The 15,947-nt window shown below is 36.3% G+C and overlaps 2 protein-coding genes across 13 annotated transcripts; both read right to left on the reverse strand.

Annotated features, from left to right (window-relative positions):
• Positions 1–723: 723 nt before the first annotated feature.
• On the reverse strand, positions 724–13,149 carry LOC18102824 (receptor-like protein 49). 12 transcript variants are annotated; one of them, XM_052445493.1, is made up of 4 exons: positions 11,951–13,149; positions 2,753–4,039; positions 1,142–1,969; positions 724–967 (listed from the first exon to the last, which is right to left on the reverse strand). In XM_052445493.1, the coding sequence occupies exons 1-3, from the start codon at positions 12,923–12,925 to the stop codon at positions 1,187–1,189; spliced, it is 3,045 nt and encodes a 1,014-aa protein (XP_052301453.1). In that variant the 5' UTR covers positions 12,926–13,149; the 3' UTR covers positions 724–967; positions 1,142–1,186. The 12 variants fall into 12 exon arrangements, with proteins under 12 accessions (XP_052301453.1, XP_052301454.1, XP_052301452.1 ...); XM_052445494.1 differs by having other exon boundaries at positions 2,753–3,576; positions 11,488–13,148; XM_052445492.1 differs by having other exon boundaries at positions 2,753–3,481; positions 11,393–13,147.
• Positions 4,189–6,027, reverse strand: LOC127903954 (receptor-like protein 6). Its single transcript, XM_052445495.1, has one exon. The coding sequence runs from the start codon at positions 5,622–5,624 to the stop codon at positions 4,770–4,772; it is 855 nt and encodes a 284-aa protein (XP_052301455.1). The 5' UTR covers positions 5,625–6,027; the 3' UTR covers positions 4,189–4,769.
• Positions 13,150–15,947: the final 2,798 nt, after the last annotated feature.

A 15,947-nucleotide genomic window follows, 5' to 3' on the forward strand; every position in this document is an offset into this window, starting at 1 on the left:
GAACTATAACTGAAATAAAAACAAAATGGGATGCCACACTTTAATTTTGTTTGGGAAACGTGCATCCCAAGATCACGAGAGAGAAAAGAGATGGGGAATAAAATACCCTATCGTTGCCAAACTGTAGAGTAACACGATACACATGCCATCTCAAAGAAAGCACCGTCATGCGACGATGCTGGTGACACGATGATCAGGTGTTTTTAGCTGTTGGAGGAGGGAGAAAGCGCCGCTTGAATGTGGTAGCCCTCCCACAAGCGCAAACACATGTTCTTCAATCCATAACAACTTTTTTATTATATCCCAAAAGACAAAATTAACCTTCATTCACATAGTATATGATGAAAAAACCAAGGCAAAAAGTCTGAAAAGCCCTTAGATAGTAGTTTAAAATTTGTTGGTTATAAGGGTATGTTAGTATTTACAATGTGAAATAAAAAGGAAATGACAAAAAAACCCTTTTCATGGCAATTATTTATTTACTTTATTTTAAGGGTACTACAGTATTTTTAATGTTTAATTTTTTATGTAAAAAGAATAACCCAAAACAACAATGACCTATGTGTTTCTTTGAAAAGATAATCTTATCCTCAAAACCAAGGTAATTGTTTTTTTTAGTGCAGATTCTCAAAAGAAAGATTATGAAGGGGAAATTCAAATTCAAATTCAAATTCATGAGATATATACTACCTAAAGGAAAACCTCTGTAAAGGCACGAACAAGGATCACCACACAAAGACACAATCTGACAAGATTGCTGATTATTGCAGCACTTGTTACAATCTGAATGGCCCACCATCTTTTATTGTCGAAAATAAAAAAGCAATATCGGCAGCTTAAAGAGAAAAACACATGAATCTAGTTTTTAGTTTTACTAATTCTTCAGGAACAGTAAATTTAAACATAAGCTTAAATGACAATATGACACTCCATTCCTCATCAATATGATGCATCAATGACTTGCAACCTGCAATCAAGAGTAATTCATTCAGTGTTTAGAATTTATTAGCTTAACCCCATAAATTTGTTTTTTGGCAAATGTCTACTTAGTTCAGAAATCTTGACAAACTTTGAAGCTATCTTTTTAATTGCCTCCTAAAATTTTATTCATCAAGAAAAAGAAGATAAATGGAATTTTTACCTGGAGATAATAACTTATATGCAGCATTCACCAGCATCAACTTCATCACCAACTTTGAAGACCCCTCTGGCCTTGGTTGAACCATCTCTCTTTGTTTCCTGCTAGCCTTATGAGATCAGTAAACCATTTGATTCTCATCTCACTTAATATTGTGTATCCTACAGAGAAACCAATTACTATTCCACTTGCATATCCAATCCCCATAATTTTCCAGTCAAGTATATACTCTGTCCATGAATCCTCGTGGTCGGCTGGAGGAGTAGCAGGTTCATTCACTTCAGGATTGCATTTCCTTGTCAAAGGAGGTCCGCATAGCCTTGGGTTCCCCTCATAAGAAGAACTGGGAAATGTAAGAAATTGGTTGCCTTGTGGTATCCTTCCTTCGAGATGGTTATATGACAGATTCATTACAGCAAGGAATGTCAACCTTGAAAGTTGAGGAGGAATCTCCCCTGAGAGGTGGTTGCTTGACAGGTCCAAGGACTCCAGCTCTGTCAGGTCACTCAATGATGACGGGATTTGACCAAGGAAGTTATTATGAGACAAGGTGAGGACTATGAGTGATTTGAGAATCCTTATCTCTTCAGGAATTTCTCCATGGAAACTATTGTTGGAAAGATCAAGACATGTGAACAAGGTTATTATTCTATCCATACGCATTTTCCGCCCCTTGTTCGTAATAGTCACCGACTCCTTGTAGTATCCATTGATATGGTAGTTATCTCCAACATACCTTGCCCTCGACTCATTGTTGGAGGTCAACTGCATCCCCACTAAACTTTGAACGAATTCCTTCAAGAGATTGCCAGTGAACTCATTGGAAGACAGGTCCATAACATGCAACATTGGCCAAGTAGTCGCAGTACCGCGACTTCCAATTGGACCATAAAATTTATTTGCTTGGAGTACCAGAATTGTTAGTGCAGTCAGCTTGTCCAACCATACTGGAAATGTGTCACGTATCATGTTGCCTCCAAGATCCAAAACCTCTAGCTTTGAACAATTGGCTAAGGAGCGTGGCAACTTCCCTTCCACTTTATTGTCACTGATTTTAAGAGACCGCAGATCACTTGCTATCGCATAACTTGAAATGGAATCGAAGTTATTTCCTTGTAGATTCAGCACCGTGAGGGTAGGAACTTTTCCCAAACAATCAGGGATTTGACTTCTAAAGTGGTTATAGGACATGTCAAGCAAAGAGAGTTGACTGCAATTGCATATAGCTTTTGGGAATTATCCGGGCAATTGATTGGCATGAAGATCAAGAGTAATAAGAGTATCTGAGTAGGGGAGGGAGATGGGATTGGAGAACTGGTCTAAAAAATCAAAATTGTTGCAAGAAAGGTTGAGATATATTAGACTCATGTTCCATATCCACTTGGGTATTTGACCACCGAGTTTGTTGTCTGAAAGGTCAAGATATGTGAACAAGGTTAGTATTCTATCCATATGCATTTTCCGCCCCTTGTTCGTAATAGTCACCGACTCCATGATATGGTAGTTATCTCCAACATACCTTGCCCTCGACTCATTGTTGGAGCTCAACTGCATCCCCCCTAAACTTTGAACGAATTCCTTCAAGAGATTGCCAGTGAACTCATTGGAAGACAGGTCCATAACATGCAACATTGGCCAAGTAGTCGCAGTACCACGATTTCCAATTGGACCATAAAATTTATTTGCTTGGAGTACCAGAATTTTTAGTGCAGGCAGCTTGTCCAACCATACTGGAAATGTGTCACGTATCATGTTGCCTCCAAGATCCAAAACCTCTAGCTTTGAACAATTGGCTAAGGAGCGCGGCAACTTCCCTTCCACTTTATTGTCACTGATTTTAAGAGACAGCAGATTACTTGCTATCGCATAACTTGAAATGGAATCGAAGTTATTTCCTTGTAGATTCAGCACCGTGAGGGTAGGAACTTTTCCCAAACAATCAGGGATTTGACTTCTAAGGTGGTTATGGGACATGTCAAGCAAAGAGAGTTGACTGCAATTGCATATAGCTTTTGGGAATGAACCGGGCAATTGATTGGCATGAAGATCAAGAGTAATAAGAGTATCTGAGTAGGGGAGGGAGATGGGATTGGAGAACTGGTCTAAAAAATCAAAATTGTTGCAAGAAAGGTTTAGATATGTTAGACTCATGTTCCATATCCACTTGGGTATTTGACCACCGAGTTTGTTGTCTGAAAGGTCAAGATATACTAGCTTCTCTTGGTTCTTTATGAACTCTGGAAAGCTACCTGTTACGTTACAGGATGACATTCCCAAATTCTCTAACGTCATGGGAAAGGAAGAAACTCCATCTTCATTGTAGGTTGGTGTGCTATGGTTTACCTTTACAAAAGGAGGAATTTTTGGAAAATCAACAGGATTGCGGGAAAGGTATAATGTGGAGAGAGTTGTTTTCCAAATCCAACTAGGCACATAACCTTGAATTCTGTTGTTGGAAAGATCTAGACCAGTCAAACTGTTTTGTGTTTTGAGGAAATCTGGAAATTCAGTCAAGTTGCAAGAGGGCAAATACAAAGTTGCGAGCTGGACATAAGCAAGGCTGCTGTTATCACTCTCAACTGACACACCAGAAAGTGCAAGGAATACTAAATCCCTCTGATTCTTGAAATCACCAAGCTTCAAGGGGCCAGAAAATTTGTTATATTGAAGATTAAGTTCTATAAGGCTGGGGAGCTTGAAGATTGACCTTGGTATTGATCCGCTCAAATTATTGTAACTCAACTCTATTATCAGCAATGAAGAAGATGCATCTGAAAACTCATCTAGTTGGCCGCTTAATTGGTTTGAGCTGAGATCTAAAATCTGCAAGGATGGAAGAGTAAATAGAGAAGAATATAGGATTCCGTTAAGCTGGTTAAACTCCAAGGAAAGGAATGAAAGGTTTGCAGCTCCATCTCTTTGAAATGGAGGAACGGAACCGTTGAATCTATTAAATGAAAGATCCAGAGTTTCAAGTTGGGTGAGGTTCGCAAGTGATGGTGGGATTGTTGGTGGGAGAAACCACTGGTGGTGGCTTTGAAACACTCAGAGGGGATAAAACACAAGGTTTTATTTCAAAAACAAAAGCTTACAATTAATGACAAACACAAAAGCTTAATACAATACACGCCCTCTCTCTCTTTCTCTCTAGTGTTTCTCTCTAATCTCTCCACACAGAATAACATAAGCTTAGCTTGCTATTTATACACGAATTCAAAACAAGATAATTCAACCTTCAAGTGTGAAGGCGGCTGGCGGCCAATGGTGTGAAGGCGGCTGGCGGCTGGCGGCTGCGGCTGGTGGCTGGTCGGTCACAGCTGGTGGCTGGCTGGCCGGTGGTTGCCTTCCTTGACCTTCTAGATTGATTGAGTTTAATACAACAAATCTCCCCTTTAAACTCAATCGAGGGATGTCATGCCAAGCATGAACTTCATTCTGATAAATGTTTCCCTCTTCAATGGCTTTGTATTTTTGCACTTCTTCTTTTGCATTCTTTTTTGTCTTATAGACCCATTTGACACCTATTGCTTTCTTGTTTTCTGGTGGATAAGTCAGCTTCCAGGTATCATTTTTCTCAATGGCATGCATTTCTTCATCCATTGCTTCTATCTTCTCTTATGTGATAGCTGTATTAAACTGGGATAACTCCATAAAATTTGCACCTGCTCAGGTCTAGATAATTCAAGGACTTGAGATTGCTGATTGACAGTGGGATGTTCCCAGAAAAGCTTGTGCTCTTGAGTGACAAGTATTGAATAGAACTATTCAATGAGAAGTCTGGAAACTGACCTGGAAGGAGTAAATTTTCAGAGAGATCAATGTACTGTAGTTTTGGCAATAGGAAAATGTTGTTTGGAAAGCTCCCGTTCAAGCCACAATATGATAAGTCAAGAGTTTCCAAGTTGAAGGAATTTGCTAAGAAACTGGGTGGAATGGAAGAGAGTTCGGAATTGCTATGAAGATCGAGTTTGGAGAGAAAATGGAGTTTTGAGAGAGAGGAACAAAGAGGACCAGAAAGACCAGAGCCAGACAAACTCAAGACTCTAAGGTTGGGAAGCACATGGGAGATGACTTCACACCAATTGCTACCTTGTGCTGAAATGTTTACATAATCAAGATTGAGCTCTACTAGAAAACTGAGATTCTGGAAAAGCATTCCAAGGTTTGGCTTTTTGAGTGAAATAGAATCTCCATATTCATCATACGCAGAACTCAGGTCAAGTCGAGTGGCATGACCAACATCATTACATGCAACTCCTTCCCAAGAGCAACAATCTGTTTTCAGGTCCCACAACTCAGCTTTTGAAGATGATACTGGGAATTTAAGGTTCTCTTGCAGCTGCGCGAAGGCCGATCTCTGGTCATCGCGGCATCGGTGGTGGGCAGCTTTTGTTGCTGTTGACAGAGATGAAGCGATACTTGCTTGATACAAAGAGAGTAGGAACAAGTAAAGAAACAAGAGTAAACGATGATGAAAATCTCTCATTTTTCCTATGGCTGATAATATATAGTAGAGAAAACTCTAGCTGGACAGTTCTTGGAAATTTCTATGGCTGTAAAGTCGCAAGACTCAAATTGATTGGATGCATAGTGTAGAAACAAGAAAAACTCATACTAAGAAATTAATATGAGAGCAAGTTGAAGATATTGTTGATGGTTATTGCATGACTAAGTGGAAGTCAAGTTGGATCTGAAAGAATGTTATCCTTATTAGATTCTACAGCCTTCACTTGATTTCTAGACAAGTTCATGCAGCTCTAGGGTATAACTGTTGAAGAAGTCAAGTGTGAAAGACAGTGGAAGTAATGAATGTGTAGAAGTTTTACAAGTTCTGTGGACACAACTCACTAAAGGAAAAGCCTTGGAGTATTCTGCAGCCAACGACTATGGACTCAGGTTGGTTGGATTCATTGATGAGGGGAAGAAATGCAGCAGAAATTAAATTGGAGATGTTGATGGCTCTTGACAGAGCGAAGTAAGGACAGGATAGTTAATTTGGAGATGGTAATGGTTGCAGACCCACTTGAAGGTCCAATTTGAAATAACATGTCTTTAGGTTTGGTTTTACAAAAATAAGAAAAATCTAATAAACCAGGTTATATTCACGACCAGTCAAATAAATTTGTTTTATTTGAATCAAATAAAAATAAAAATAAAAACAATAATAAAAAAATCACTGTCCAACGATAAAATTAAAAAAAAATAGAAAAAATATTAGTTTTTATTAACTTTTTAAATTTATAACCCGGATTATCAGACTGAAAGCACCATACATAAAAATATTATATAGCCCCGTCTCTAAGAAATGAAACAGTGAAGGAAGAAGTCGGAAAAAAAAATCACATAAAAAGCTTCATACTCATTTTCACTATTCACTGGAATAGTGTAATGATGATTTTGGTTTTCTACCAAAAAAAACTTAATACTAGATCTAAAGAGCATATTCACATGATACATTGATCAATTGACTATGGATAAATAAATATTTTTCTATTTTAATTACATAGTGAAATAATCATAATAGCATTGGAAGAAAAAAAATAATATATATAGAGGTTTTTTTTATTTTCACAATAATTTTTATTATTATTATAATAGTAGATAAGAGATAATTTGGTATTTTACAAAACATTAAAAAAAAATAAACAGTTAAAAGACACTCCCAAATGCTCTTAAAAAAAATTCAAAACTGGAGTAAAGAGGTTTTTTTTTACAATGGTTTTTTGGTTATTACTCTATTATTATTGTATTGCCACATCACCTGAAGCCAACTAATTAGCTGCTAAATTGCTTTTCTAAGGCTCAAGCCTCAAAGTGAAGAAGGATTAAATCAAGGTAATGTAAAGATAAGTACAAAGTCTAGGGAAGGCCTCGGGAGAGCAGGAGTAGAGCAGCACAGAAGCAAGGAGCAGACACCGAGAAGAAGACCTGCTGTTAACAAAGTCTAACAATTTCAGGCTAGCTGTAACCCAGAATTACTTACAGCTAGCTCGAAGTCAGTAGACATGCCGATAGAGATCTCGAGAAGCGTTAAAACATAATTCACCTACATAATCAGTCTCTAAGGAATAAACTGAGTCCTTACAAGCATTTGAAATTAAGCAAAAGATTAAACGAATATTGCAGAATTCAACAAAGAAGAAGACTAGAACAAGATTTGAATAGTTCGAGTATATGATTTTCTAGCTAATTAATTAAAGATACATAGCGAATATTTTCTACCACACTTCATAGGAAAATCTAAGACTTAAAATAATGGTAATAGTAAAGGATGATCAAAGACCTTGTCAGACTCGATCCGGAGACTGACTTGAAAAAGATTTATATATAATTTAAGGTTTCAGAAACCCTTTCCTATCTTTGGCTTTCACTGTACACTGCATCAATAAGTGTATATGAGAGATTCATTACAGCAAGGAATGTCAGCCTTGTAAGTTGAGGAGGAATCTCCGCAGATAGCTGGTTCTTTGAGAGATCTAAGGACTCAACCTCCGTTAGGTTCATCATTGATGACGGAATTTGGCCAAGGAAGTTACTGTGAGATGAGTTTGAGGTACCTTATCTCTTCAGGAATTTCCCCATGGAATTTGTTCTCAGAGAGATCAAGACAGGGGGAAACGGTCAGTGTTCTCTCCATGTGCACTTCCAACCCTTTGTTCATAATAACTACCACTACCACAATCTTTATATTTACCGATGTATTTTTTGTCGATATTTGTACTACTATTTCATTAGTAATTAATTTATTGATGGAATTATAGAGGAATTGCTCCGTCGATGAATTTTTCGTCGGTAATTTTTTGTCTGTCGGTAAGTTTGTTAACAATAAAAAAATATTATTACCGATGGATTAACTGATGAAAAAGGCACGGAAAAAAATTACTTGCTTCATTTCATCGGTATTTCCCACGGAAAAATACCGTATGTTATTCCATCGGTGATTATTTTTTAAAAAAATTATTTTACAAAACTATAAAATAATTAAATTAATATAAATCAACACTCTATCTAAAAAATCATTTTTCATCTAAACACATGCCAACCAGATGCATGAGATTTGCTTAATACCAAACAACAATTTGCTTATTTGGGAAAAAAAAAAAAAAGTGGTGCACAGGCCTTAAGCAAGCAAGCAAAAAAAAAAACCTTTAGTTTTTTGAAAGTATGATAAAAAAAAAAAAGAGGATTCCTTGTCTAAAATAAAGAAAAAAAACTTTAAAAAACAAGCAAACAATGAAATAATTACTTAATTTTTTTTTAATTTTAAGGGGTTGAAAATGCATCAAATTAATTTTTTTAAAAAGAAAAAGAAAAAATAGGCCATACATTAAATTAAATAATATTCTAATAAAAAAACCACCATAAATAAGCTAATAAAGATTTTTTTAAAAATGAAGGATGAAATCATAAAGAAAAAATAAAAAGAATTAAAAAAAAAATGCAAGCATACTAGCCTGGCCAATCCAAGTCGGCATGGTAAATTTATGACTCGAGTCATGAGGTTGGGTTATCTTTATATAAATTAAATTTAAAAAAAACTAAAGAGCTCGATCCTTAATAAAATAAATGTTGAAGGATGAACTTGAAAAAGAAAATAAGTTAAAAAAATTTCAATGTCAATTCAAGTCATGCGACCAAATCTAATATAAAAATCAAATTAAATTAATACCAATAAAATATTAAAGAATAAAACTAAAAAGAAAATTAAAAAAGGATGGAAAGAAAGAAAAAAGCAATTGAAAGAACTCTTTTTTTATATCCCAAAAGACAAAATTAACCTTCATTCACATTGTATACTATGAAAAAACCAGGGTAAAAAGTCTGAAAAACACTTAGATAGTAGTTTAAAATTTGTTGGTTATAAGGGTATGTTAGTACTTACAATGTGAAATAAAATGGAAATGACAAAAAAACACTTTCATGGCAATTATTTCTTTACTTTATTTTAAGGGTACTACAGTATTTTTAATTTTTTTTTTTTTTTTTTTGGTGTGACAAAACAACAATGACCTATGTGTTTCTTTGGAAAGATAACCTTATCCCGAAACCGAGGTAATTGTTTTTTGAGTGGAGATGCAAAATGATTATTTCATAGCAATTTCAATTAATATATAACTTGCGTTACAGTGAAAAAGTCACGTCCAATAGATTGTTTTTAATGTATTGGCTTAAAACTCACCGAAAACGCACTGAAAGCAAAAACTTTCTTTATAATTCTCAAACGAAAGATTATGAAGGGGAAATTCAAATTCAAATTCATGAGATACATACTACTAAAGGAAAAGCTCTGTAAAGGCACGAACAAGGATCACCACACAAAGACACAATCTGACCAGATTGCTGATTATTGCAGCACTTGTTACAATCTGAATGGCCCACCATCTTTTATTGTCGAAAATACAAAAGCAATATCGGCAGCTTAAAGAGAAAAACACGTGAATCTAGTTTTTAGTTTTACTAATTCTTCAGGAGCAGTAAATTTAAACATAAGCTTAAATGACAATATGACACTCCATTCCTCATCAATATGATGCATCAATGACTTGCAACCTGCAATCAAGAGTAATTCATTCAGTGTTTAGAATTTAATAACTTAACCCCATGATTTTTTTATTTTTTTTGGCATATGTCTACTTAGTTCAGAAAGCTTGACAAAATTTTATTCATCAAGAAAAAGAAGATAAAAGGAATTTTTACCTGGAGATAATAACTTATATGCAGCATTCACCAGCATCAACTTCATCACCAACTTTGAAGACTCCTCTGGCCTTGGTTGAACCATCTCTCTCTGTTTCCTGCTAGCCTTATGAGATCAGTAAACCATTTGATTCTCATCTCACTTAATATTGTGTATCCTACAGAGAAACCAATTACTATTCCACTTGCATATCCAATCCCCACAATTTTCCAGTCAAGTATATACTCTGTCCATGAATCCTCGTGGTCGCCTGGAGGAGTACCAGGTTCATTCACTTCAGGATTGCATTTCCTTTTCAAAGGAAATCCGCATAGCCTTGGGTTCCCCTCATAAGAAGAATCGGGAAATATATCAAATTGGTTGCCTTGTGGTATCCTTCCTTCGAGATGGTTATATGACAGATTCATTACAGCAAGGAATGTCAACCTTGAAAGTTGAGGAGGAATCTCCCCTGAGAGGAGGTTGCTTGACAGGTCCAAGGACTCCAGCTCTCTCAGGTCACTCAATGATGACGGGATTTGACCAAGGAAGTTATTATGAGACAAGGTGAGGACGATGAGTGATTTGAGAATCCTTATCTCTTCAGGAATTTCTCCATGGAAACTATTGTTGGAGAGATCAAGACAAGTGAACAAGGTTATTATTCTATCCATATGCATTTTCAGCCCCTTCATCGTAATAGTTACCGACTCCTTGTAGTGTCCATTGATATTGTAGTTATCTCCAACATACCTTGCCCTCGACTCATTGTTGGAGGTCAACTGCATCCCCCCTAAACTTTGAACGAATTCCTTCAAGAGATTGCCAGTGAACTCATTGGAAGACAGGTCCATAACATGCAACATTGGCCAAGTAGTCGCAGTACCACGATTTCCAATTGGACCATAAAATTTATTTGCTTGGAGTACCAGAATTTTTAGTGCAGGCAGCTTCTCCAACCATACTGGAAATGTGTCACGTATCATGTTGCCTCCAAGATCCAAAACCTCTAGCTTTGAACAATTGGCTAAGGAGCGCGGCAACTTCCCTTCCACTTTATTGTCACTGATTTTAAGAGACAGCAGATTACTTGCTATCGCATAACTTGAAATGGAATCGAAGTTATTTCCTTGTAGATTCAGCACCGTGAGGGTAGGAACTTTTCCCAAACAATCAGGGATTTGACTTCTAAGGTGGTTATGGGACATGTCAAGCAAAGAGAGTTGACTGCAATTGCATATAGCTTTTGGGATTGAACCGGGCAATTGATTGGCATGAAGATCAAGAGTAATAAGAGTATCTGAGTAGGGGAGGGAGATGGGATTGGAGAACTGGTCTAAAAAATCAAATTTGTTGCAAGAAAGGTTTAGATATTTTAGACTCATGTTCCATATCCACTTGGGTATATGACCAACGAGTTTGTTGTCTGAAAGGTCAAGATTTATTAGCTTCTCTTGGTTCTTTATAAACTCTGGAAAGCTACCTGTTATGTTACAGGATGACATTCCCAAATTCTCTAACGTCATGGGAAAGGAAGAAACTCCATCTTCATTGTAGATTGGTGTGCTATGGTTTACCTTGACAAAAGGAGGAATTTTCGGAAAATCAACAGGATTGCGGGAAAGGTATAATGTGGTGAGAGTTGTTTTCCAAATCCAACTAGGGACGTAACCTTGAATTCTGTTGTTGGAAAGATCTAGAACAGTCAAACTGTTTTGTGTTTTGAGGAAATTTGGAAATTCAGTCAAGTTGCAAGAGGGCAAATACAAAGTTGCGAGCTGGACATAAGCAAGGCTGCTGTTATCACTCTCAACTGACACATCAGAAAGTGCAAGGTATACTAAATCCCTCTGATTCTTGAAATCACCAAGCTTCAAGGGGCCAGAAAATTTGTTATTTTGAAGATCAAGTTCTATAAGGCTGGGGAGATTGAAGATTGACCTTGGTATTGATCCGCTCAAATTATTGTTACTCAACTCTATCGTCAGCAATGAAGAAGATGCATCTGAAAACTCATCTAGTTTGCCGCTTAATTGGTTTGAACTGAGATCTAATTGCTGCAAGGATGGAAGAGTAAATAGAGAAGAATATAGGATTCCGTTAAGCTGGTTATGCTCCAAGAAAAGGAATGAAAGGTTTGCAACTCCATCTCTTTGAAATGGAGGAATGGAACCGTTGAAACTATTAAATGAAAGATCCAGAGTTTCAAGTTGGGTGAGGTTTGCAAGTGATGGTGGGATAACTCCATAAAATTTGCACATACCCAGGTCTAGTTCTTTCAAGGACTTGAGATTGCTGATTGACAGTGGGATGTTCCCAGAAAAGTTTGTGTTCTTGAGTAACAAGGATTGAATAGAACTATTCAATGAGAATTCTGGAAACTGACCTGAAAGGAGTAAATTTTCAGAGAGATCAATGTGCTGTAGTTTTGGCAACAGGAAAATGTTGTTTGGAAAACTCCCATTCAAGCCACAATTTGATAAGTCAAGAGTTTCCAAGTTGGAGGAATTTGCTAAGAAACTGGGTGGAATGGAAGAGAGTTCAGAATTGCTGTCAAGATGGAGTTCAGAGAGAAAATGGAGTTTTGAGAGAGAGGAACAAAGAGGACCAGAAATACCAGAGCTAGACAAACTCAAGACTCTGAGGTTGGGAAGCACATGGGAGATGACTTCACACCAATTGCTACCTTGTGCTGAAATGTTTACATAATCAAGATTGAGCTCTACTAGAAAACTGAGATTCTGGAAAAGCATTCCAAGGTTTGGCTTTTTAAGTGAAATAGAATCTCCATATTCATCATACGCAGAAATCAGGTCAAGTCGAGTGGCACGACCAACATCATTACATGTAACTCCTTCCCAAGAGCAACAATCTGTTTTCAGGTCCCACAACTCAGCTTTTGAAGATGATAATGGGAATTTAAGGTTCTCTTGCAGCTGCGCGAAGGCCGATCTCTGGTCATCGCGGCATCGGTGGTGGGCAGCTTTTGGTGCTGTTGACAGAGATGAAGCGATACTTGCTTGATACAAAGAGAGTAGGAACAGGTAAAGAAACAAGAGTAAATGATGATGAAAATCTCTCATTTTTCCTGTAGGAGAAAGATGTTGCATGTAGTTTTGATACTTAGTAATTTAGTTGCCTGATAATATATAGTAGAGAAAACTCTAGCTGGACAGTTCTTGGAAATTTCTAGGAGAAAGAATGTTATCCTTATTAGATTCTACAGCCTTCACTTGATTTCTAGACAAGTTCATGCAGCTCTAGGGTATAAGTACTGTTGAAGAAGTCAAGTGTGAAAGACAGTGGAAGTAATGAATGTGTAGAAGTTTTACAAGTTCTGTGGACACAACTCACTAAAGGAAAAGCCTTGGAGTATTCTGCAGCCAACGACTATGGACTCAGGTTGGTTGGATTCATTGATGAGGGGAAGAAATGCAGCAGAAATTAAATTGGAGATGTTGATGGCTATTGACAGACTGAAGTAAGGACAGGACAGTTAATTTGGAGATGTTGATGGTTGTAGACCAACTTGAAGGTCCAAGTTGAATAACATGTCCTTTAGGTTTGGTTTTAAAAAATAAAAGAAAAATCTAATAATCCGGGTTATATTCATGATCAGTCAAATAATTTTTTTTTATTTGAGTCAAATGAAAATAAAAATAAAAGCAATCATAATAAATAGATAAAATTTTACAAAGATGATTATAACGTGGAAAAAAAAATATTTATTTAAGAGCTGAAAAATGATGTTGTTAAATTTTCAACCAATTAAATATGAAATGATAAAATAGGATAAAAAATAGATAAAAAAATTGATGTATGCCAACTCGAGTTAGCATGATAGACATCTAATTTGGGATTAAGAGGCGAGCAATTTAGGTTAACCCACCAAACTCGTGTTCTATGTTATAAGGTCGGGATAACCTGATAAAAACCACGAAGCCAATTTGTTTTTATAAAAAACCAATGTCCAATGACAAAATAAAACAAAATAAGAAAAAAAAAAGATATCAATTCCTATTAACTTTTCAAATTTATAACTCTGGTTATTGGACTGGAAGCACCATGCATGAAAAAACTACATAGCCCAGTTTGTAAGAAATGAAACGGTGAAGGAAGAAGTGGGAAAAAAGAAATCACACAAAAAGCTTCATACTCATTTTCATTATTCACTGGAATAGTATAATGATGATTTTGTTTCTTTCACTCAAAAAACTTAATACTAGATCTCAAGAGCATTGAAATCTTTTCTTTTCACATAACCCATTAGTTATTCTCAAATTAACTAGAAACAAATAAGTTTTTTTTTTAATTTTAATTGCATAATAAAATAATCATAATATCATTGGAATAAAAAAAAAATGGTATAAAGAAATTTTATTTTATTATAACATTAGATAAGGGATAATTTGATATTTTATCAAATATTAAAAAATAATAAAAAGTTAAAAAACACATTAAAACCACCAAAATACTCTTAAAAGAAATTCAAAACTGGAGTAAAAGAGGTTTTTTCTTCTTTTTACAATGGTTTTTTTAGTTATTACTCTATTATTATTGTACTGTCACATCACCTGAAGCCAACTAATTAGCTACTAAATTGCTTTTCATAAGGCTCAAAGTGAAGAAGGATTAAATCAAGGTAATGTAAAGATAAGTACAATGCGTATACTTACAGTCTAGGGAAGGCCTCGGGAGAGCAGGAGTAGAACAGCACAGAAGCAAGGAGCAGACACCGAGAAGAAGACCTGCTGTTAACAAAGTCTAACAATTTCAGGCTAGCTGTAACCCAGAATTACTTACAGCTAGCTCGAAGTCAGTAGACATGCCGATAGAGATCTCGAGAAGCGTTAAAACATAATTCACCTACATAATCAGTCTCTAAGGAATAAACTGAGTCCTTACAAGCATTTGAAATTAAGCAAAAGATTAAACGAATATTGCAGAATTCAACAAAGAAGAAGACTAGAACAAGATTCGAATAGTTCGAGTATATGATTATCTAGCTAATTAATTAAAGATACATAGCGAATATTTTCTACCACACTTCATAGGAAAATCTAAGACTTAAAATAATGGTAATAGTAAAGGATGATCAAAGACCTTGTCAGACTCGATCCGGAGACTGACTTGAAAAAGATTTATATATAATTTAAGGTTTCAGAAACCCTTTCCTATCTTTGGCTTTCACTGTACACTGCATCAATAAGTGTATATGAGAGATTCATTACAGCAAGGAATGTCAGCCTTGTAAGTTGAGGAGGAATCTCCGCAGATAGCTGGTTCTTTGAGAGATCTAAGGACTCAACCTCCGTTAGGTTCATCATTGATGACGGAATTTGGCCAAGGAAGTTATTGTGAGATGAGTTTGAGATACCTTATCTCTTCAGGAATTTCCCCATGGAATTTGTTCTCAGAGAGATCAAGACAGGGGGAAACGGTCACTGTTCTCTCCATACGCACTTCCAACCCTTTGTTCATAATAGCTACCGACTCCTTGTAGTAGTTGAAGATGGGGTAGTTCATATATAGAGTAGTCATCTCCAACCTACTTCGGCTCTTCGATTCTCTGTTGCTAGTAATTTGCGTAGCCGCTAAACTTTGAACGAATTCACAGTTCCAGAAAGTCCAATTCAACCTAAAATTTATCTTCTCGCAGAACAAGAATCTTCGATGCAGGTAGCAGCCCCAACCAGAATGGGAAAGCGTCACGTATCATGTTGTGTCCAAGGTCCAAAACCTCCAGCTTGTATAGCTATGGATATTGGCAATTTTCATTCCACTTTATTGTGTCACAAACAGAATGGAAGCATACGCGAACTTAAAAGAAGGAAGCTGCAGTAAAGCTTGAAATTTAAATACAAGACCTAACGACTGCATTTTGTGCATTTTCATTTTTATAACAGGAGGCCAGCTGACATAACCACGTGATTAAGGCCACGCTGGCAATTGCATTTTTGTCTTTAAATTCCCTAATGATTGGAACAGAATGGTGTGGAAAATTATAACAGATTTCTTAGATTCTCTCCTCTGTCCTTTCTCTCAACACGTCCTGAACGTATAAATCCTTCTTCTTCTTTCTCTAACGTCCTTCTCCCTAGTTCTTCCATGGTTCTAGTCAAAGTTTCCTGT

This window comes from Populus trichocarpa, chromosome 11 (genome assembly GCF_000002775.5).
Source record: "Populus trichocarpa isolate Nisqually-1 chromosome 11, P.trichocarpa_v4.1, whole genome shotgun sequence".
Classification (NCBI taxonomy): domain Eukaryota; kingdom Viridiplantae; phylum Streptophyta; class Magnoliopsida; order Malpighiales; family Salicaceae; genus Populus; species Populus trichocarpa.